Below are 22,344 nucleotides of genomic sequence, written 5' to 3'. Positions count from 1 at the left end.
CCTTTGTGACTGCTCCTTCAGGGCACTTTGCATAGTCACAGAGACAAGGTATGAATGTAGTAGTGAAGGTGAAGCTCAGAGCATGCAGAAAAATAACAATTTTCCAAAAAATCAGGACAAACTTCAAAAAAGTTTTAAACCATATAACGTGATGCAGATGCAAGCTTACCATCACCTGTGAGTCTGCACTGCACTCCCTTTCTAGCTATTGATAGAAGTCTGGAAGGGAGACTGGGAAAGTAGGAATTGGAGAGATCAGGGCTTAGGAAGGGTGCATGTGAATGAGTCAATAGAATAGAGGAGGGAAGTGGAGTGCAGAGGTAGCAGGCACAGAGAAGCAGTATGACTAGATCACTAGGAGAAGGATGAAAGAAGCAAGGGACTGGGTGTCAGCTTCCCTCTTAGGGCAAATACAGGTTGGCCCAGATTCAGAACAGTTCCCCATGCCCCATACAAAAAATGTATTTATTTATTTATTGCTTTCAGGGAAGTGTACAAAAATGAGGAATATTAAATGTAGATTAACCAACAAAAATGAATCAGAATTTTCATGGGCTGCTGTTCCACCTGTCAGGATTCTATTCCCAATCTCCTGGGAATAGACTAGCTGCCTACCAAGCCAGTCATGTACAGTATCTTTTTTCCCCTCCTGGGACTGGACCTAGCTTCTCATCACTGATAGGAAACTATGCACAGCTCTCTGATCATTTGAAGCAATTCCCTGATGAGCCATTCATTCCTAGTTGTGGTTGGTTAAGCAGGTTCTTGAGCAGGGCCCCAGCTCACCTTTGCCATCTGCCCTGTGTCAGCGCATCAGGCAGGTCCCTGAATCACAGATGTTCAAGGCATCAATTATTCAAGCACTCTGTACTGCTTGGCTAATTCCAAAAGGAAACCCTTTTGAATTCAGTTGGCTGAACTTATGACAGTTAGCCAGGACTTGAATATTATCCCGCAAAGACCTCATTGACTGTGCTCCCATGGAAGAGTACTTTGTGGGGCATCGTGCTTCATATCCCAGAGAGACAGTGGTTGCCAGAGGATAAGAGAGAGCCAAAGTTTAAGTGGCTTAATTGTCTCTTGTAGCCCACATGAGACTCAATTACGGAAGGATAAAGAGAAGCATAAGAGATAGTCAATGACCCAAAAGACATTTGGCCATATTTTGAATCAGTGGTATAAATTGACACAACTTCTTTGACACTAGTACAGCTGCTACAATTTACATTGGGAGACTTTCTGAGCTTACTGTGCAATAGATGCTCAATGGTGGGGGACCAAGAAGTCTCCCCTCCACTTGCCTCTCTGTTGCAAGGAGATTGGAGGTTGCCATCACTCAAACCACAAAATTTTGTCACTAAGAAAATGGGGGGAGGGGAAAGGTTGTTTCAAAAAAAGAGAAATGCCTACTGAGAAATTTCACTAATTTTATCACAATTAATTTGCCTTCCTTCATAATTGCTGTAGATGTTTCACCTGAAGCTTACCTCAAAATTCACTTTAGGTGAAATTTCATGGTACCTATAGATTCCCTTCCTGTTGGAAGTGTAGTGTAAATCAAGTGTGCTTTGCAGAGTGTCGTTGCATGAATGTGCTGAACACCTCTTGGCAAATGCTCGTGATATCACTAGGGTCACATTACATGTCCCTCTCCCATTCCCCCACTGTGCAATATCATTTTACAAACTTTTGTTTTGAGATTTGTATATGTATTTCTTGTCTTCTTCAGACAACCACCTCATACACACTGAAATCTGTGAGCACTCAGGCTGTAATCCTAACCACACTTTCCTGAGAGTAAGCCCCATTGAACAAAATAGGACTTACTTCTGAGTAGACCTGATTAGGATTGTGCTCTCAGTTACTTTTTGAAAAACAAATAAAAATAAATTGAGTTTAATTCCTCTACAGTTCTGTCCTTTTTTCTATTGCTATTGTTCCCTTTTCATCAGATTCAATGGATCATCTATCACCATCTTTCACGGCCTTTCCTCCACTAGTCTGTGCCATCCCAGTCTTGCCAAACTAACCCCAAATTCTTTAAAAATCTGAACATTGTAATGATAAACGTCATTTTATTTTCATATTTTGAGTCAAGTGATAAAAAAACTAAATGCTCTTTTTTGGCATAGTATATGAGGTTTTTTTCCCTAAGTAAAAACCACATTTGCCCCTGTTTATTGGGGGGGGGGGGAGGCAGAATGAAGAGGCCAAATGCTTTGTGAAGATCCAGAGTGTCATCCAGAGAAAGCTAATGTGTCTCTGTCTTTTTAGTATCAACAGCTCTCAATATGCTGTATTTTCATTTTGCAGCCCCAGTTGGTGGAAGATTTTCGTGCCCTAAGGAAGACAGCAGAGGACATGAACTTATTTAAAGCCAGTCCTGTGTTCTTTTCCCTTTACTTGGGGCATATCATTGTGATGGAGGCTCTGGCTTGGTTAATGGTTTCATACTATGGCACTGGCTGGAGTGTAACATTCCTCCTTTCCATCATCCTTGCAGTCTCCCAGGTGAGAAGTTATTTGTTTACTGGATTTTTATCCCACTTTTCTTCCCATAAAGGTACTCAAAGCAGCTTTCAGAAAGATATCAAATCACAGAAAATACAGAAAATCATAACATCACAATTAAAACAATTACATATTCTAAAAACTACTAAAACATCCTTTAAACAATTACAATAAAACACAAAACCAACAGTCGACACCTGGGTACAGCCATTTACAAACTAGAGACCGCTGTGTCCTGGAAAAACCCTCCCCATCCTGACTGGAGCTTACTGTTCCACCACAGCATTGTGTCTTTTTCTACTCCATTGCTGTCCAGGGACACTTTGGGCAGTTGCAGCTATTGCCTAGTGTCCAGGCAGGTAGTGCAGCAGGGTGTCTGGGCAGATGCAACTGCCCAGAGTGTCCCTGGACAGCAGTGGAATGGAAAGAGACACGGCACTGTAGTGGAATGGTAAGCACCACTCATGGCGGGAGGGATTAGGCAGGGTGCCGGATCCAGCCTTATAAGAAAGGCAGTACCTATAAAATCTAGATGTCTTTTTTAAAAAGGCCATGAACTCAAAAAGCTTGTTTAAAAAGAAACTTCTTTAGGCCCCACCAGGAAGCCTCGAATGAGGGGGCAGTTTGTAAATTGAGAGGTGACCTGGGTGAAGGGGATCACTGCCACCATTGCCAGTAGTGGCCTCCTCATCTTCCAACATAAAGCACAATGAAGGAATCCCCAGATGCTGGGTGGTGGCTGAGCAGAGGTGACGACCAGGCAACATTTTGATAGCAAGCGTAAAATGAAGAGGGGGAGAAGAGAAAAATTCGTAGATTATTTTCTTTTGCACAGAGATAACCTTTTGATAGGGAAGACATGCTTTATGAAGTGATCCTTAGTAACAAAGCAAACCTTTTTCTTTCTACTGTTGCCCACAGAAGCTGTTACAGTAGTTGGACATCCCCCCCACCACATACTTGCGAATTTGGGTTGTGCATGTGTCCATCTGATATTTCGCCTGCTTCCATTTCAGCAGTCCAGGTGTGGGTGGTGTAAGGAAAACTGGAAGTATTCACAGGAGAAAGTACTAATAGTGAGACAGGTTTAATGCCACATTTCAGAGGTGCTCTGAGGTTGTTACTTTTCTCTCCCTTACCATCAATATCTTTCTTCCCAAGGCCCAGGCTGGATGGTTACAGCATGACTTTGGACACCTCTCTGTATTTAAGACGTCTATATGGAACCATATAGTCCATAAGTTTGTGATTGGTCACTTGAAGGTAAGGCCAGTGAACTGGCACTAGTCTATCTCAAGCAATATGAAATTAAAAAAAAAACAGCTGTGCCTTCCTTTGAAATAGGTGGACCATTAGGTTCAGTCAAACTTATGTGACTATTCATTGTAAGTGTTGTGGGATCAGCAGGATCAAAGCTCACAGTACGTTTATACAGGAGTCTTTCCAACTGTTAACCCAGAAATGAGGAATTTAATATATCTGGAAGTTGGAAGCTGGAAGACTGAACTCAGCAGGGGAATTATCCTTAAACCTGGTGAGCTCAGGTTAGCATACAAGGCCTGGAAATTAGATACCACATGAAGGCATTAGTAACCTGAAGAAATAAGGCAAAAAAGATCAGGATAGAGCCTAAGTCTAAAGATCAACATTTTGTCCAACAGAGTCACTATGCAGGTAGGAACTCAACAGATGCCTCCAGTTGGCCCCAAGCAACCCCTTTATTCCTGGCAGGAAAAACTTTATCTGTTTAAAAGCTGCATGACAAGCTGCTGTTACAGGCATAGGAACACGCTATGAGCAAGCAAGACTAGCATCACCTGATCAGACTTAACAGGTGGCCAGGTATAGGCCTCAGCCTGGTCACTCAAAGGCACTGACCATGAAGTACCAAGGAAACCTTGCAAAATTTTACCCTTGCCATATAAAAAACAAGGGCTCATGCATTGGGGGGGGGGGGGGGGTGGCTGGCTGGCTTGTCAACAATGCTCACATTGTTTGCTGCAAACCCTAATAATTCCCACCTCTGTCTAGGAACAACCAACATCCAGCATATGCGAGCAGGGCATTGGAACTGCCTGACAGGAACATGGCTTGGGTTGAAGGCCTCTTTGTGAGGAAAGGCTCTCTGTCTGCCCTGAGTCCTTCGAAGAGATCTGGAGCAGCACTGACATCCAGCTGCCTACTTTGCCTGTGATAAGCCACAAATTGGCCTTCTGCCTTGGCAGTGTAGTTTTATACTGAGGCAATTTGATAGTCAGATCTCAAGGAGAAAGGGGAATGGCAGCATTATAGGGAGCCAACTATGAGCCCAATTCTATACTTACCACACAATGTTGGTACTCCTTTTCTGCTGGCGCTGACTGCCATAAAGCAGACAGTGCCAGTCATAAAAGGCATTCCAGCAGTGTGCAACTTAGCATGGGAATGCTGGCAGAAAGGCAGCAGGATGCAGCAGTAGCCATTTCTGCATCTTTTTTATTGGCGGGGAAGGGTGTGTGTCGATAGGATTGGGCTCTGTATGTGGTACTTTCCCCCCATTGTTGTAAAAGCACCTCCATTATAACATTTCCATAGGAGTCATCTAAATGTTTAGCAACAAACACAGAACTGCAATTCCTGGCTGTGACTTGCCCACTATGGGGACATTTGCAAAGGTGAAGTGGCAAGGACATGCTTAAACCTCCCACCATTTGTTTCTCCTGCCTACCCAAATTGTTTTCCCCCATTTGGTACAGCAGACTGTCATCTGGGAACTCCAGTTGGGGGCCTGGGGAAAGCAGCAGATGGGGAGAGCTAAACACGGACATGTCCACTACCTCTCTGCAAGGTATCTTTCTACTCTGCAACATCAAAATGGTGCCTGGGGTTCCCAACCTCTTGCTGGCTACAGGGTGATTGACAGATGAGAAGTAATTCTTATTTCCTTACTAATTTTTTTTTTCACTGAGATAAAAGGGAGCTCTTGTTTTTATCTGGTTTCTTCCAGGCCAAAGGCCAACATACTAGTTGCTTCTCAGTTCACACCTCACTTATTAAATTGTACTTCATGTGACGATAACAGCCAAGCTCTTGAGTGAAGCGTGATATGGGACCCTTTCATTGTTTCAACTGGTTACCAAGTTTTACATCTGTTATATTGTGTGCTTTTACAGTATGGAGGTGATATGTTGACCTTGAACTCTCCACGTTTTTTTCCTTTTGCAGGGTGCCTCAGCAAATTGGTGGAATCATCGGCACTTCCAGCACCATGCTAAACCAAACATCTTCAAGAAAGATCCAGATGTGAATATGCTGCATCTTTTTGTTCTGGGAGATACGCAGCCAGTCGAGGTAAGATTGGGAGATGTGCAACCCAGCTGCATTTATGTTGGAATGCTTTGTTTCTTGGATATCAGAGACTTTTGTAACAAAAATACCACAATCTTGTAGCAATTTACTGAAGTCTTCCCTAAGAACAAGCTGCCAGAAAGCTCACCTCCCACTTTGAGATCTGTATCTTTGCAGGGCAGGCTATAATGGATGTACAGTATTATTTTAACTTGACTTGAAAGGGCTTGTGTTGATTGGTGAATGATTTTGCCACACATCTATTGGCATGTGATTGGTGGAAAAGTTCCCCTGGCTGACACAAGTTTTGCTTTGGTCAGTAAATATGAACACTGGTATTCAGCTGGTAAAAACAAATACTATGCTCAAAAGAGCTCTCTGTTATGATTTACGCTAGCTGGAAACTGTGTCACGGCTGCCACAGCAACTCTTGAGTACATGCTATTACAGTACACATTCAGTCAAATCCAAAACCTCATGGGCAATGTATTGAAAGTGAAAAAAGTCTAGTGGAAATACATATCAACAGTGAATGTAATATATTGGCCCAAGCAGTAGGACAAAAATATCCTAGAATACTGTAGCTAGTTGGTTGAAGATTTTAAACTGCCACAAGTGGAAATGAAGAGAAATAGAATAGCATAAATAATATCTTGACCTCCTTTTCTGCTATAAACGAGCTAATTCTGGACTTATCCTGGAGAGGTTGCCTAAGATGTATCACACCAGCATAAGAAACACAGATCAGGTGCTCAGGTGTTGTTGTTTTTTATTTTTATTTTTAATATTTGAGACTGGAGTTTGTGTTTTCCTTGCTTTGAGTAGCTTGTTTTCATACTTGAACCTGGCTAGCCATGGACTGTGGGATGAGCCTCTCTAAGAGCTCTGCACACTTCTAAGAGCTCTACAGATCTTATTTTGAACCTTCTGAGCCTCTGAGCTATGGGAGCACTGAAGGCCTATCGATAGCTTCATTCCCTGCTTTTAGACAGTTTCCAACCCAATCCTACCTAAATCCTGCTCCGGTGTGTGTCCGAGGGCCAGCCAGCACACAGGAGACTGCTGAGTACTCCCCACTGGCGGGCCTGCAGTGTTGTTGGCAGAAGCTGCTTTGCAACAGCTATAAGGCAGCCTCTACTGGCACAATTTTTTACACTGATGGGGAAGGGGGTTAGGATTGGGCCATTTATCATCAGATTTTTTCACCTTAGTGTTATATTGGGATTGAAATTGCTGCTGCTGTTTGGTTTTGATACACTTTCACTCTGCAGGTTTAGCTTGTGTTAGGCCTGTACTTTTAAAAATATAGTTTTTATGATGTGCTTTGTTTTATTATCATGCCATTGTTTTATTAATGTTATTATTGTAAGCTGTCTTGATTACCTTGTAAGAAGGTTATATACATCATGACATAAAAATGATGAGGGAGACTATGTTCATGTATAGGCTGTGCCGCTGATTTGCAGATACGCTCTTTGACCATTCTTTCTGTAGAACGGAGTACCATTTTGCAGTACATCTTAATTTGGTGTGTTCAGACAAAATAAATAATGGAATTCTGCCCTTCATCAGTGTTGGATCATTTCAAAACTGATAAATCAGTCCAAAGAGAACTGTCGCCTTATCAACCAACCAAATCCAGGGTAATGTTTAGATAGTTATAACAAGGAAAGAAATTGGTTCTCCATTTTTGTGGTCAAAAACATTTGCTTGTCAAGACTTGTTACAACATCTACTGCCAATCTAATTTAAGCAAAGAAATTGCACTTATCTGTCCTATGAAGCAATGTGAAACGGTCTTCTTTGAGCAGCAAGCTCAGTGGATGGGTGTGTCTCCTGCCACACATCTCCACCTCTCTGTATCACTTTAAAAATGAGCTCCAGTCCAGACAGGTTAGTTGGTGTCATTTTTATTTTTTCTTTAGCTGCTAAAGGGCAGCTGTCCCAAGGCCAGCACTAGGGAAAAGCTGCTATGTTTGGAGTTAGGAACATTATAAGTGATTGTTATATGGAGAACATGACAACCCCACCCTTCACAGAGAGCTTCTCAGATAAAATTCATTATTTTAGATGGAACTTAACTTGATAGACAGATGCTACCAATTCAGCCAGCCATCATCACCGTGTCCTGTTTGTGAGCTTCCTTGGTGGGCCAAGCTTGTCAGAATGTTGGGCTAGATTGATGTTTGGTCAAAATCCAGGCATGGCAGTTCCATGGGTTAACATCACCAACAGTGGAAATACCTTAGGCTAGAACCCACAAAGACTGAAAAAACTCAATTGATGTGCATAATCGGGGTCAACAGAGCTACGGTGGTCAGTAGCAATATCAAAAAAGATTGGAGCAGGATTATAGAAGGATTGTAGTGAGTATACATGTATTTATTTAAAACATTTGTTCCTGCTTTTCAGTCTCATAGTAAGCACAAAGGCAGCTTACAGTCAGGATCCATCCACGAGGCCAACTGAAGCAGTCACCTAAGGGAGCAGATGGGGGGGGGCTTGCTTCTCTGTCTGCCTACTTTCCTCTCCTTCTCCTTCCACTCCCTGGATTAGAAAAGGTAGCAGATAGTAAGAGGAAATGGAGAGTGCTAAGCTAGAACACTAGAGAGTAGGAGGAGCAGAGGTGGCTGTTCATTTGACATGCCACCTCAAGAGGTCTTGGGCCAATTCTGCTTACAAAACAGTTTAAAAACAATGACTCATCAATAAAGTTAACACACGTAGAAAAACTGAGAATGAACTATAAAATTGCCAATACACATATTGAAACAACGGAGAAAAGAACTACCTGAACAAAAAGTCCGCAGCAGACCTCCACAGCCTCGCACCCTGGGCAAACGTCTGCGATGGCACCCCCCGCGGGCTATCGCCACCCCTCGCACAGAAATCCGCTCCCCCCTACTCACCAGAGGCTCACGGAGCCCCACGCGATCTCCGCCCATGTCGGGGAAACCTCTCTGAGGTTTCCCGACGCTATAAACTGTGCTTCCGGAAAACCAGTAGCACAATTTCCACCCCCCATCGGGAGCCTCAAAGAGGCTTCCACGGGGCCCTAGCACCTCGCACCTGGGGCTTTTGCCCCATCGGACCTTATGGTAGGTCCACAACTGCAAAAAGTTAATATTCTGCCTAAAGGCCAGCAGTGAGAGGGTCAACTGGGCTTCCTCAGAGTGGGAGTTCTATAACTGGGGTGCCACTGCTTAAAAGGCCCTGCCCCAGCTAACTCAGGGCCAAATCCTATTCAACTTTCCAGCCCTGGTGTAGCCATGCCAATGGGGTATAAGCTGTATCCTGTGGTCTGAGGGCAGTTATGGAGGCCTCCACAAGGTAAGAGAACATTAGTTCCCTTGCCTAGGGGCTGCATTGCAGCTGCACCGGCACTGGAAAGTTGGATAGGATTGGGCCCTGAATCTCCAGTGCTGCTATATGCTGCCTATGTATATTTATATACTCCAGGCTCCAGGTTAACCTGTTTAAGCCCTCTGGCATGATTAACCACTAGTTTGGTATCTGCTATTCACTTAACAGAGCTCCCATGGTTATAATTTTGTTTGTTTACCAACCACGCATACCTTTTCATGGCCTAAAGGGGAGAAAACAAATTCTGTTGCACATTCGTGCCTGGTTCCAATTCCTACTGACTATTTAGAAGAATAATTTTAAATATTTGTGGGGTGGGGATAGTAGAAAAGAAAAGTAACTGGAGAACAAGTTTTCCATTGTAAAAGTGTTCCTGTCCATGGGTGTCAGGAGTCAAGATTATTTATTCATAACCTTGTCTCTTTTTTCGTTCTTCACTTTCAGTATGGAAAGAAGAAGCTGAAATACTTCCCATATAACCACCAGCATGAATACTTCTTCTTTGGTGAGCTTTTCCTTCTTCCACTTCCCTACATGTAGAGAGGATGGGAAGCAGGGGCTTGTCTGTGCTTCCTTCTTGCTTCAACAGAAGCCCTTTTCAGACATTTTATGTGCATACAGTGAATGCAGCGAGGGCATCTTGCAACAGGCTCCACCCCATTTATTGTACTGTCTGGTAAGACCCCTGCATGTATCACTTCAAGGGACCTTGAATGCACTGAAAAGAGTCTCCTCACATACAGTTGTATGCACAGAGGCCTTTTCAGACAGTGCAGTGAATGTGCATATGTTGGAGCAGTCATTGTACATATGCTCATTGTACATGCATGCAATGCCTTAAATATTCATTATTTTGTAACTTGCTCCTTCCACATATTACCTGTGCGGGAGCAGGTCATGTCCCTTTCAGTGCTTTATGAGTTGTCTCACAGATGTCATAATATTCCCTTGTCCTTGAAATTGAAAAAATAAAGGTCCTTGATTTATATATTGTAGCTAAACTGGGCTCAAAGCATGTCATTGTACACTTAGAAGCTAACAAAAGCAGAGCAAGTGAATGAATTCAGGAGCCCAATTCACACATTAAGAAAAAGCAAGTGGCAAAAGTCCTCTGTGTCCTGTAGCATTTCAGAATACATGTGGTAGGTGGCTGTCATGTTAAATACTCCAACAGGTCAAAACATCTTGATAAAGGAAAGCTAGGTAGAAAGCTTGGCTGCAGCTGTTCTCTCTAGGGTAGTAGCTTGACATATGCAAAGAGCATTTGATGCAGGCAGAATGTAATATCGCCCATGGAGAGGGTCCATAACTCAGTCGTCGAGCATTTGCTTTATATGCAGAAGGTCCTGGGTTCAGTCCTTAGCATCTCTAGGCAGAGTTGGAAAAGGCCCCCGTTTGAAACCCTGGAGAACCACTGCCAGTCAGTGCAGCTAATATTGGCCAAGCTGAATGAGGGGGCTGATAGGGTATAGCTAGGCATGGGCTTTTTTGGTTTTATTTTTTCACAGATTTCGTGCCTGTTTTTGTGTTTTTACAAAAATGAGAGGTGCAAAAATTGGCGTTACGGGTTTTTATTCCAAGGGAGCTTTTTTATAAATTTTAATTATAAATTATTATTGCTTTAAAAGTATACTAGTAGGTAGTATACTGTTGGCCACATGCAAGTAGAGGTGTTAGAGAATGGTTTCACTTTTTTGCAGATTTCACAGTTTTGGTTTGTTTGTTTTTACAAAAATGAGAATTTCAGAAGGCAGCATTACTTGCTTTTATTTCATTATCACAAAAAAAAACCCACCTCTAGGTATAAGGCAACTGTGGATGCTCATACACAGCAGCATTTGACATGACATAGTCCCAGAAGGACTGCATTGTTGTCATCCTCCCCCCCCCCCCGCCAGTGTTCATATTGACTCTAAATAGAAATAATTTTTTGGTAATCCAGTATTTAACAGTATGAGAACACAGATCTCTTGCTTCATTTTTTCATAAAAGGGAGTGCCCCTTGCCAACCTCTCTTTTGATCATGACTTGAAAGCAGTCACCCAGCCACCCCTTCATTGGCACCCCTTCATTGGATGCTTGTCTGCCTGCCTCCTGTGCAATGTTTCTGATTTTCCTTTCAGTTTTCCCACCTCTCCTCATCCCAGTTTACTTCCAAATGCAAATCTTCATGACCATGTTCAGGCAGAAGTTCTGGGTGGTAAGTTCAAGCTCCCCATGCCTTCCAATGCGTTGAACCCCTTTCAATGGAGTAGAATGCTTCTAGGCCAGTGGTTCCCAAACTGTGGGTCGGGACCCAACAGTGGGCCATGGCCCAATTTTTGGCGGGCTGTGAAACTGACAAGCTGATAACTGACAAAAAAAATGTATTGAGCCCTATGAAAACCAAAACAGAACAGCATGTGCACGTTCAATTGTGAGTAGGCAAATGTGCTTCAGCTCTTATTGAAGGCCAGGCAAAGGGGGACAAAATGCCACCAGAATGGTCCTGATCAGATGAACATGGAGCTCAACAAATACACCAGAAGGCCCACCACTACCATTATATAAAGGATAAGAACAAAGGCTTAATCGGGTGGTAAAGTGAAACTTTTAAAAAAAGTCTCATAAAACTAGATGGGTCCCAATACTGTGTCATTTTAAAAAATGGGTCCAGGTGCTAAAAAGTTTGGAAACCACTGCTCTAGGATGCTCCAAGGGATATTTGGAGGGAGGCCATGAAGAGGCATTTCTGCACAGTCTGTGGTCGCAAGTCCTGATGTAAGGAGGTATTTTGTCTCCAATGTGTAATCTCCTCCTTCTCTCTCTAGGACCTGGCCTGGTCCTTCAGTTATTACTTGCGCTACTTCATCACATATATCCCGTTCTATGGTTTTTTGGGATCCTTGTGTCTCCTCTCCTTTGTCAGGTAAGAGAGCAAAAGGGATTCCCTCTTGATGAACCCTCCCCCCTTTTTAGCAATGGGGCTGAATATATGACTGCTTTCAGAATAACCCTAACCTCATTCATGCCATGTCCTCCTTCTTCACTGCGTCAGACTTTTTCCAGAAATACAACTTTGGTCAGCTACACTATATTATCCTCATTCTTACATAGGTTTACCTGTATTACCTACACATTACATATATATCTCATTTTCTCTTTTAGCCCTCTTTCTGATTCATACTGGTTGGCACATGCATGTATATTATTGGATTTTACACAATCGTTTACTGTAGACTCAGTGACTGTCTGTGATCTGGTATTTTTAAAAAGCATTGTGGTTGAGATGACATGAGGCAGTATGAAAGTTCTGTCTGTGGCATTATATCTGAAATAGCCCATTCACACATGCATGTCATTTCTTTATTTGATTGATTGATTGATTGATTTCTCCCCGGAGAGTACCCAAGGCGGCTAACAACATGTGTCATAAAATACATAAAAACAACAATAAAATAGATTAAAAAACAACCAGCAGCAATAAAATCAGCAGTAAAAACAATTGTTAAAAGCAGCCATCAGGCATCAAAGTCTTTCTGAAATAAAATAAAATAAAAACATCTTCAGGAAGGTTAATAATAAAGGCGCTGTTTGCAACTCTAAGGGGAGGGAATTCTACAATACAGGAGCCACCACCGAGAAGGCCCTATTTCTGGCCTCCACCCCCCTAACCTCTCTTGATGACCGCACAACCAACAGGGCCCGCTCTGATGACCAAAGAGAACGGGCCGGAATATACGGTAGAAGGCAGTCTCTCAAATACGCTGGTCCCAAGCCGTTTAGGGCTTTAAAGGTCAAAACCAGCACTTTGAATTGGGCCTGGAAAAGAAAGGACAGCCAGTGCAGCTGCCAGAGCAGTGGCGTGACAGAGTCAAACCGCCAACCTCCAGCAACCACACGAGCCGTCGCATTCTGCACTAGCTGCAACTTCTGGACCATCTTCAAGGGCAGCCCCACGTAGAGTGCATTGCAATAGTCTAATCTTGATGTCACCATGGCATGGACCGCCATGGCCAGCTCCAACTGAGGCAGGTACGGCCGCAGCTGGCGCACCAACCAAAGCTGGACAAAGGAGCTCCTGGCCACAGCTGACATCCAGGAGCAGCTGTGAGTCCAGGATAACCCCCAAGCTGTGAGCCTCCTCTTTCAGGGCAGCTTGTCATCAGTTGATGCTGCACTTATCAAGTGATGAGCAAGCACATATAAACTAGCTCTGTGTTTTTTCATTACCATTAATATCACTACAAATATATTTTGATGGCTCATGGACTGGAAAGAGAAAAAAAATGCACTCCACAAAGCAATCCAGTCCCTTTCTTATTGCCAGAAGACAACATCAGAAATACAGCATGCTATGAAACTGGGGTGTCTGTTCTGTGGATCTCTGCCTAGTTGTGGTATTTCCTCATTTAGGTGAACAATGCTAAAATACATGGCCCTGAACTAGGCACCTGCACTGTCATCCCTTTGCATACCCACACACTCTCTTTGAACTCACTCAGAGCCCAATCCTAAGCTCCTAGCGCTGGCCTGACACCGGTGTTGAGCATCACCAACGTGCCATAAGGCATACCCGCAACACTCAGTGCTGGTGCCAACTCAGCACCAGTCCATGCTGAGCCAGAGCCAGCTGGAAACCCACCACACACCACCCAGAGCAAGGGAACATAAGAACAGCCCCACTGGATCAGGCCATAGGCCCATCTACTCCAGCTTCCTGTATCTCACAGCGGCCCACCAAATGCCCCAGGGAGCACACCAGATAACAAGAGACCTGCATCCTGGTGCCCTCCCTTGCATCTGGCATTCTGACATAGCCCATTTCTAAAATCTAGAGGTTGCACATACACATCATGGCTTGTAACCTGTAATGGATTTTTCCTCCAGAAACTTGTCCAATCCTCTTTTAAAGGCATCTAGGCCAGATGCCATCACCACATCCTGTGGCAAGGAGTTCCACAGACCAACCACATGCTGAGTAAAGAAATATTTTCTTTTGTCTGTCCTAACTCTCCCAACACTCAATTTTAGTCAGTAGCATCGCTAGGTGGGTGCGGGGGGTACGGGCCGCACCAGGTGACACGCCGGGGGGGTGATGATGCGCTAACATCGCAACATTAGGAGCTACCCTGTCAGGCCATACACCGTGGGATGTGGAATGTCCAGTGGAGTGCAATGCAAAAAACAGAATTGAAATCGCTCTTTTCGTTCAAAAGTTATGGCCAAAAAACCAGAAAGAAAAAATGAATGGATCCCTATGGAAAGTGAAAGTGAGCCGTATCGCGCATTTACTCGCGAGTAGGTGAACTTGCCATAGTCTGTCGGAAAGGGCAGGCTGAGAGGAATCCAACGACACCAGAATGATCCCAATCCAATTAATGCAGCCCCCAAAAACACAAGAAGGAGGTCCCTCCCTCCCAGCTGCGAGTCTATTGAAACGAAGCCACGTGGCCGCGTTTACTCATGAATAGGCGGACTTGCCTTAATTTGTCGGAAAGGGCAGGCGGAGAGGACTCCAAGGACGTCAGAATGGTCCTGATCCAATGAGTGCAGCCCCCAAAAACACCCAAGAAGGAGGTCCCTGCCTGCCAGCTGCCCTAATGAACCCTATGGAAAGCAAAGCAGCCTCACGGTCGTGTTTACTCGTGAGTAGGTAGATGAGCATTGGCTGGTGGTCAGGCCAGGCAAAGGGGATTGTGAGGACACCAGAATGGTCCCAATCCGATCGAGCTGCTCCAGAAGGCAGCTCCAGAAGGCAGCCTCCCCCCCCCCTAAAAAGGATCAAAAAGAGGCTTCAACTGGTAAGGGGAAGTTTTCTATTTTGTACTTGCAAAGCCAGGTGGGTCTTTATCTTGATCTGCTTGAAATAGAAGAACTTTAACTGGGCACTGGGGAGGGCTGGAAATCTCCCTGATTCTTTTTGGGGGGTTGTTATTGTAGGCAGACTACAGAGTAAGTTCCATTGACCTCTATGGGACTTACTTCTTAGCAGACATGCATAGGCTTGAGCTCACAGGCTGCAATCCTACCCACACTTTCCTGAGAGTAAGCCCCATTGACCACTATGGAACTTACTTCAGAGTAGATTCACTTGGTGGAACAGGACTGGCTCCCCCTTATTTAATTATTTCTTTTATTTTAATTTAATTATAATTATTTATTTTAATTTGCTTGATGATGTCACTTCTGGCCATGACATCACTTCCAATGGGTCCTGGACAGATTGTCATTCTAAAACCTGGGTCCCAGTGCTAAATGTTTGAGATCTGCTGCAATAAGGTGTTAGTAAGTTGACACAGTGTGTGTGTGTGTGTGTGTGTGAGAGAGAGAGAGAGACTCTACAAGTTTTCAAAATCACTAAAATCAGAATTTGGAGGAATAATACCATCATGTTATATATCAAACAATGCATAATTTCATGCAGAATGCAATGAAACAAACCACATTGAAATATCTGTGTTCTAACAAAAGGTATGTGAAGTTTTGATTTTTTGCCCCAATGTGCATTACTTTACACTTACTTACACTGAAATGCATCTGCCATTTTGCTGCCCATTCTGCCAGTTTGGAGAAATCCTTCCAGAGCTCCTCACAATCGCTTCTGGTTTTCACCACCCGGAAAAGTTTGGTGTCCTCTGCAAACTTTGCCACCTCACTGCTCAACCCTTTCTACAGGTCATTTATGAAGAGGTTGAAAAGCACCGGTCCCAGGACAGATCCTTGGGGCACACCGCTTTTCACCTCTCTCCATTGTGAAAACTGTCCATTGGCACGCACTCTCTGTTTTTTGGTCTTCAACCAGTTCCCAATCCATGAGAGGGCCTGTCCTCTAATTCCCTGACTGTGGAGTTTTCTCAGTAGCCTTTGGTGAGGGACCGTGTTGAATGTCTTCTGGAAGTCCAGATATATAATGCCCACAGGTTCACCCGCATCCACATGCCTGTTGACCTGTTGACCTTTTCAAAAAGGTTCGTGAGGCAAGACTTACCCTTACTGAAGCCATGCTGATTCTCCCTCAGCAAGGCTTGTTCGTCTATGCGTTTTGAGATTCTATCTTTGATGAGGCATTCTACCATCTTACCTGGAATAGACGTTAAGCTGACTGGACTATAGTTTCCAGGGTCCCCTCTCCTTCCCTTTTTAAACATCAGTGTGACATTTGCTATCCTCCAATCCTCTGGCACCATGGCCATTTTAAGGAACAATCTGCATATATTAGTCAAGAGATCAGCAACTTCATTCTTCAATTCCTTAATAACTCTTGGGTGGATGCCATCTGGGCCCGGTGACTTATTGACCTTTAATTTGTCAATTAGGTCTGAAACATCTTCTCTTTTAACCTCTATCTGACTTAATTCCTCTGTCAGGAGGGACTGTTCATGCAGCGGTATCTGCCCGATGTCTTCTGTGAAGACAGATGCAAAGAACTCATTTAATTTCTCTGCCATCTCTAAGTCTCCTTTTATCTCACCATCCAGACGGCCAACTGCTTCTCTGGCGGGTTTCCTGCTTCTAACATATTTGAAGAAGCTTTTATTATTCCCCTTAATGTTGCTGGCCATGCATTCCTCACAGTCTTGCTTGGCCTCCCGTATCACCTTCTTACATTTCTTTTGCCACAGTTTATGTTCCTTTTTATTCTCCTCATTAGGGCAAGACTTCCATTTACAGAAGGAAGCTTCCTTGCCCTTTACCCTGACATGCATGTCAAAAGAGATTGCACCATGGTCACTGTTCCCCAATGGCTCAGTAACATTTACATCTCTAACCAAGTCCTGAGTACCACACAATATTAAATCCAAAGTCACCTGTCCTCTGGTGGGCTCCATGACTAGCTGCTCTAAGGCACAGACATTTAGCATGTCAAGAAATCTGGTCTCTTTATTGTGACCAGAACACAAATTGATCTAGTTGATGTGAGGATAATTGAAATCCCCCAAGATTACAACCCCGTCCCTCCTTGTCACCTCCCTGATCTGTTCCTCATTTCAAGGTCCCCTTCAGGTTTCTGGTCTGGAGGACAATAGTACGCCCCCAGTATTACATCGCTTCTCAGGCCTGGTAATTTAACCCACAGAGAGTCTACAGTGGAGTTGGACCGATTCTACTCCTTCTGTAACATAAATGGCCACCCCACCTCCAGCATGCCCCTCCCTTTCCTTCCTGTACAGTTTATAGCCCAGGATTGCGGTATTCCACTGATTTTCCACATTCCACCAGGTTTCCGTTATGCCCGTTATATCAAAGTTTTCTCTAGTCACCAAACATTCCAGTTCTCCCATCTTTGCTTTGGGCATTTTCATAAAAGCATTTGTACATGGAATCCCGCAGGATGGAGGAGTTGGTGGAGCTCTGGGTGGCGGGTGGGGGGAAGGTGTTTTGGGGTGGGGGAGGGTAGGGAGAGGGATTAAGATGGTCGCATATAAATATTTCAGAATAAGAAACGTGAATTCACAACCCCTGAAAGTTCCTCACACATCTCTAATTGTGTAAATGAGCTCTCCTTTAGGTGACAAGCAAGGAGAAACCAAGCAATTATAAGGCCTGTAGGAGAGACTAAGCAAGCTGTGTCTATAGTGGCCCCACTCCTTTCATATCTCAGAGAGAGAGAGAGAGTTCGAATTTTCTCCAACATGGAAAGTATCCTCACTGTCTTTAAAACAAAATATAAAATAACTTTGAAATTCTTGTGCTCTTTCAAATGTTTTCAAGTTATTGGCAAGAGTTGAAGGAAGTTAATTCTAGGAAATTTCCCCACCTTCTCCCAGCAGATCCCTGCACCCCCTCTCAATCAGAGTCAGCCTGAAAAGAGGTGGGATGGGACACAGGGGGCTGTGGCAGGAAGAATTGCTGAAAAATGGACAGAGGCAGCTTCTGTGAGCAGAACTCTGCACATAAGAGGATGCTTCTACTCAATTTCAGCATATTCCTCTCCAGTAACCCACGCCTTCTGGTCTTCAGTTTAAGAGAGGCCCTGATGTGAAGACCACATTGCAGGAGTGTTCAAGACAGGGATTGAACACTGTCAGAGTGCAACAGACAGAATGATAAGCCTCTGTTCCTCTTCTTTTACTGTTGGTTTACCCAAGATTAACATGTCCAGATCTACAGAGCTGAAACCTTGTGTATGTCTGTTTTGTTTTTCCTTCATAAAGGTTTTTGGAAAGTCACTGGTTTGTTTGGGTCACACAGATGAATCACATTCCAATGGAAATTGACGATGAGAAGCACAGAGACTGGCTTAGCTCACAGGTAAACATCCAGAGTCTGAGTTAATGAAGCTAGAAGCCTAATGCAGATAGTAATATGGGGCTACATCACCAAAGAGTCACACTCAAATTAGCAGCTCAATCCTATTCAACTCCCCCCCCCCACTGATGCAGCCAAGCCCCTGGAGCACATGCAGCATCATGCGAGGGGGGGGGGAGTCCCTCCAGGTAAGGGAACATTTGTTTCCTCCTGCTTCTGCTGCGCTGATGGGTCTACTTAGACCTACACTAGCAGTTTTGCTGGCTCAAGTCCAAATGAATCTAGGTCGGGGGAATCAAGACTGGGAAGGGGGGTAGGATATGTGGAGCTGCTGCCACCAATAACTGTCCCTTACTGCCTTTGAAACACCCACATCCCTGCCCTGCCCCTTCCCATTCTTCCTCCTCCCCATACTGCGTACCCGCCTGCTGCATCACCTTACTGGGACTGGGGCTCACTCAGCCATCGCCACTCACCATTGGTGGCAGTTGCCAGACTGCACTTTCTGATGTGTCACTTTTTGCAATGGCCATTAGTCGTGCTGCACCACTGGAACATGCGTTCTGGCAATAGGATTGGGCTATAACTATTCTGAAGCCGTTCCCTAATGCATATACCCATTTGTACCACATCACTGGGTAGGAAGGAGAGTCTCTTGCCTCACTAATGCGCAGCACTCTAGCGCTGACCATGGCTGATCTCAAAATTCCTCATGCCATGTGAAAAAGTGAAGCTTGCAAGTTAACTATGCAGGGTGTATCCATTTACAAAAGGATGTGCAGATCATTGCCTGAGACTCCTCTCTCCAAACTCAGTTGTCCAGTTTACCTTCAAAGCCAAGTGAACTTACCCCTGCCTACGCAAAGCAATTGTAGAGATTTTGAAGTGTCCTTGAGCATGGATGTTTGCACCATAATCTAGGGTTCTTAAGGTACTTTCTTAGAGACCAATCCTACCCTCCCCACTGATGGAGCACATGCTTTATCCAGCGGGGGGGGGGGGGGGGAATCTGGAGGCTTCTGAGAAAGGGGATTTCCCTTAATTCTCCTGAGAATTATTTCCCCTTACCTTTCATAAGTCTCCCACTATGCATTGGGTCTCCTCGGACCTTAGCCAGCTCTTTAGGTGTGGCAAATTTGAGAAGAAAGGAATGGGGAGGTTTGAAAAAAAGGAGCTAGGATCCGGTGTGCAACATCACTGCCAGATGCACCGCCTCCTTGCCCACATTCCTCCCCTCCCTGCCCCATTCTGCCCTTCTCAACCCCTTTCTGCTCTCCTCCACACCATCCCACCTTCCCTGCCAACTTAAACTCGTCAGCAGATCCCAGCAGTATTGTCCAACCTGGCTGGTGGTGGCTCTCCAAGGCTGCAATCCTAACCATACTTTCCTGAGAGTAAACCCCATTGAACAAAATAGGACTTCCTTCTGAGTAGACCTGATTAGGCTTGTGCCCCAAGTCATAGGGTTTTCTCATCAGCTGCTACCCTTATCCTCTAATTGGAGATACAAGGGACTGAAGAAACTAAGATCCTATACGGGCAAAGTGTGTTCTCTACCACTGAGCTACAACCCCTTCCTTGTGATGCAGCTGGAAAAAAAAGTTGTGATTGGCAGGTGAAGTGGAGCTCAATACCCAGGTATACATGAGGAAGTTCTTGAGCACATCTAAAAAGATATATTTGGATTACAGCCTTAGAGCATTACACTAGAGTGTGGTATTAGAACAACAGACAGTGCCAGAACGGCAAAGCTTCTGAAGTTATTGAGTTTGCTTCCAAGGATAAGCATTGTTTCTTTGCCTTTGCAGTTGGCAGCTACCTGCAATATTGAACAGTCCTTTTTCAACGACTGGTTTAGTGGGCATCTGAACTTTCAAATAGAACATCAGTAAGTATCCAGTGTTTGGATCAGAAGTGATTTTTCCAAGTAGAGTAGGCACAGGTGATGGATAATAAGAATCTTCTGGGGAAACTGGGAACACACAAAAAAGGCAGATTGAAAAGCGAGCTTACCATAACAAAGATAAACAAGAGCTCAGAGCTTCACTAAATTTCATTACTTTTCTTGTTATTTCAGTGCTGAGGCATCTACACCACCAATACCCCCTTTCCTTTAACCATGTTTAATTAAGGTTCGTTCAAGATAGGGAATTTGGCATGCAGCAGAATTACGTTAACAAATAGAGTGGATTGTGCCACTTCAGGGTCCAATCCTATTGAATTTTCCATGGCTGGTGTAGTCATGCCAATGGGGCATGTGCTGCATTTTGCAGTTGGGGGGCAGTTACAGAGGCCTCCTCAAGGTACAGGGACATTTGTTCTTTTACTTTGGGTCTGCATTGTGGCTGCACCAGTGCTAGAAAATTGGATAGGACTGGGCCCTCAATCTACGGGGAGAAGATGCCATTTTTGAATGTTTTGGGGAAAAAAACTCCTTACAAGCTGGAAAAAAAACCAATAGCACATCAGAGAGTTGTTTCATTTTACTCACCACAGAGTAACAATTAAAAATGTGATTGCCCACCTGAAGCAGTATAGTCCATTGAACCCTCTCAGAACTCTGCCACCTCATTGTGCTGCATGTGTAGGCCAGGCCTTACTCATGTGAGCAGAAGTGCAAGAGAGAGCATAGCGCATCTCCACGCAGAACTTTTGAGGTGGGAGTTTCCTCCAGTTTTTTTTTCTTTATCTCAGTTTGTTTCCGACAATGCCGCGCCACAACTACTACAAGATTGCTCCACTGGTGAAGTCCCTGTGTGCCAAGTATGAAGTTCCTTATGAAGAAAAGCCTCTCCTGAAAGCATTTGCAGACATTGTTGGGTATGAAACTTAGTACAGATTGACTGTCTGTTGGTGTCACTTTCTAGTGAATCCAGAGATGATTGTAAGACCAGCAGGCTGTATCCATACTACTCTCCACAAAGGTGCTGAGCAGACCATTGACTGGGTCATATACTTACATAGTCATGAGGACCTAATCCTCTTCATAGTACCATTTTGTATATGTGTGTGCACAAGTTGGGACATACTACCCATGTCAAACATTATTTTGGACACATGATTGAGAGGTGTTCACATGACCCAGATGGCCCTAAGAAAAAACTTTCAGTGAACATGACAATATTAGCATGCACTGAACTTTACATTGTTTTCCTCGCAACAGCCCTGCAAGGTAGTTTGAGCTGAAAGCTGTTAAGGTGTATGGTAACCATGAGTTAAGCAAACAGAATTATATGTGCAGTTCCCTGACTTCCTTGAAAGTGGGAGAGAAATGTGACTGATAATAAGGGGGATGCCATACTGAGGCTGTCACTATATGTGTGGTTGTCTGCTTGATGCCAGTAATCTTAGCACAGGCATTTACAATTGCATTGGGACTGCTCATTGGCTTGAGATAGGCCAATGGGTCCCAGCTGGGGATCTTGAGGATGAATTAGCCAATGGCATTTAGAGCATAAGCATCAGAGTTACAATAAGCATCTCCTATACATTCGAGTTCGAGAACCTTTATTGGCATAAACTATACATTCAGATTTAGGAGTAGGAGTCAGAGATTTGCTTCCAGAACATGTTGGAGCAGGATCTGAAAGTAAATGCTCTGACGTAAAATCCATGTTAACATTGAAATCTCACACTTCTCTTCTTCTGCAGGTCCCTAAAGAAATCTGGAGCACTCTGGTTAGATGCCTACCTCCATAAATGAAGCTGGATTTCAATGAGGGGGAAGTTATTAGCAGAGAGGGAGGGTTGGGGTATGTCACATGTGTATTTTTATTGTCGACTTTCAGTTTGTATCTGTGTACGGGAGTTTCCTGTATTGTGAAACTGATCCTTTGAGGGGGTGGGTTCAGGGTGACCAAAGAGGTTTTCAAATATGTCAGGTACTGAAAATGACAGAATTGAAAAATACTG

The 22,344-nt window shown here is 44.1% G+C and overlaps 1 protein-coding gene across 1 annotated transcript in view; it reads left to right on the top strand.

The window, feature by feature from the left end:
• LOC136636245 (acyl-CoA 6-desaturase-like) overlaps window positions 1-22,135 on the top strand; it is a 35,436-nt gene extending 13,301 nt beyond the window's left edge. Inside the window, exons 3-12 of the mRNA XM_066611207.1 lie at window positions 2,314-2,511; window positions 3,673-3,774; window positions 5,716-5,841; window positions 9,646-9,706; window positions 11,325-11,401; window positions 12,012-12,109; window positions 18,339-18,435; window positions 20,241-20,320; window positions 21,127-21,252; window positions 22,084-22,135. Coding sequence (XP_066467304.1) covers window positions 2,314-2,511; window positions 3,673-3,774; window positions 5,716-5,841; window positions 9,646-9,706; window positions 11,325-11,401; window positions 12,012-12,109; window positions 18,339-18,435; window positions 20,241-20,320; window positions 21,127-21,252; window positions 22,084-22,135 — 1,017 coding nt within the window. The remainder of the gene's footprint in view (window positions 1-2,313; window positions 2,512-3,672; window positions 3,775-5,715; window positions 5,842-9,645; window positions 9,707-11,324; window positions 11,402-12,011; window positions 12,110-18,338; window positions 18,436-20,240; window positions 20,321-21,126; window positions 21,253-22,083) is intronic.
• Window positions 22,136-22,344: the final 209 nt, after the last annotated feature.

The sequence above is a fragment of the Tiliqua scincoides genome, chromosome 1, assembly GCF_035046505.1.
Source record: "Tiliqua scincoides isolate rTilSci1 chromosome 1, rTilSci1.hap2, whole genome shotgun sequence".
NCBI classification, from domain to species: Eukaryota; Metazoa; Chordata; class Lepidosauria; order Squamata; family Scincidae; genus Tiliqua; species Tiliqua scincoides.
The sequence above is the reverse complement of the archived record's forward strand: the minus strand, read 5'-3'. Positions and strand labels throughout refer to the sequence as shown.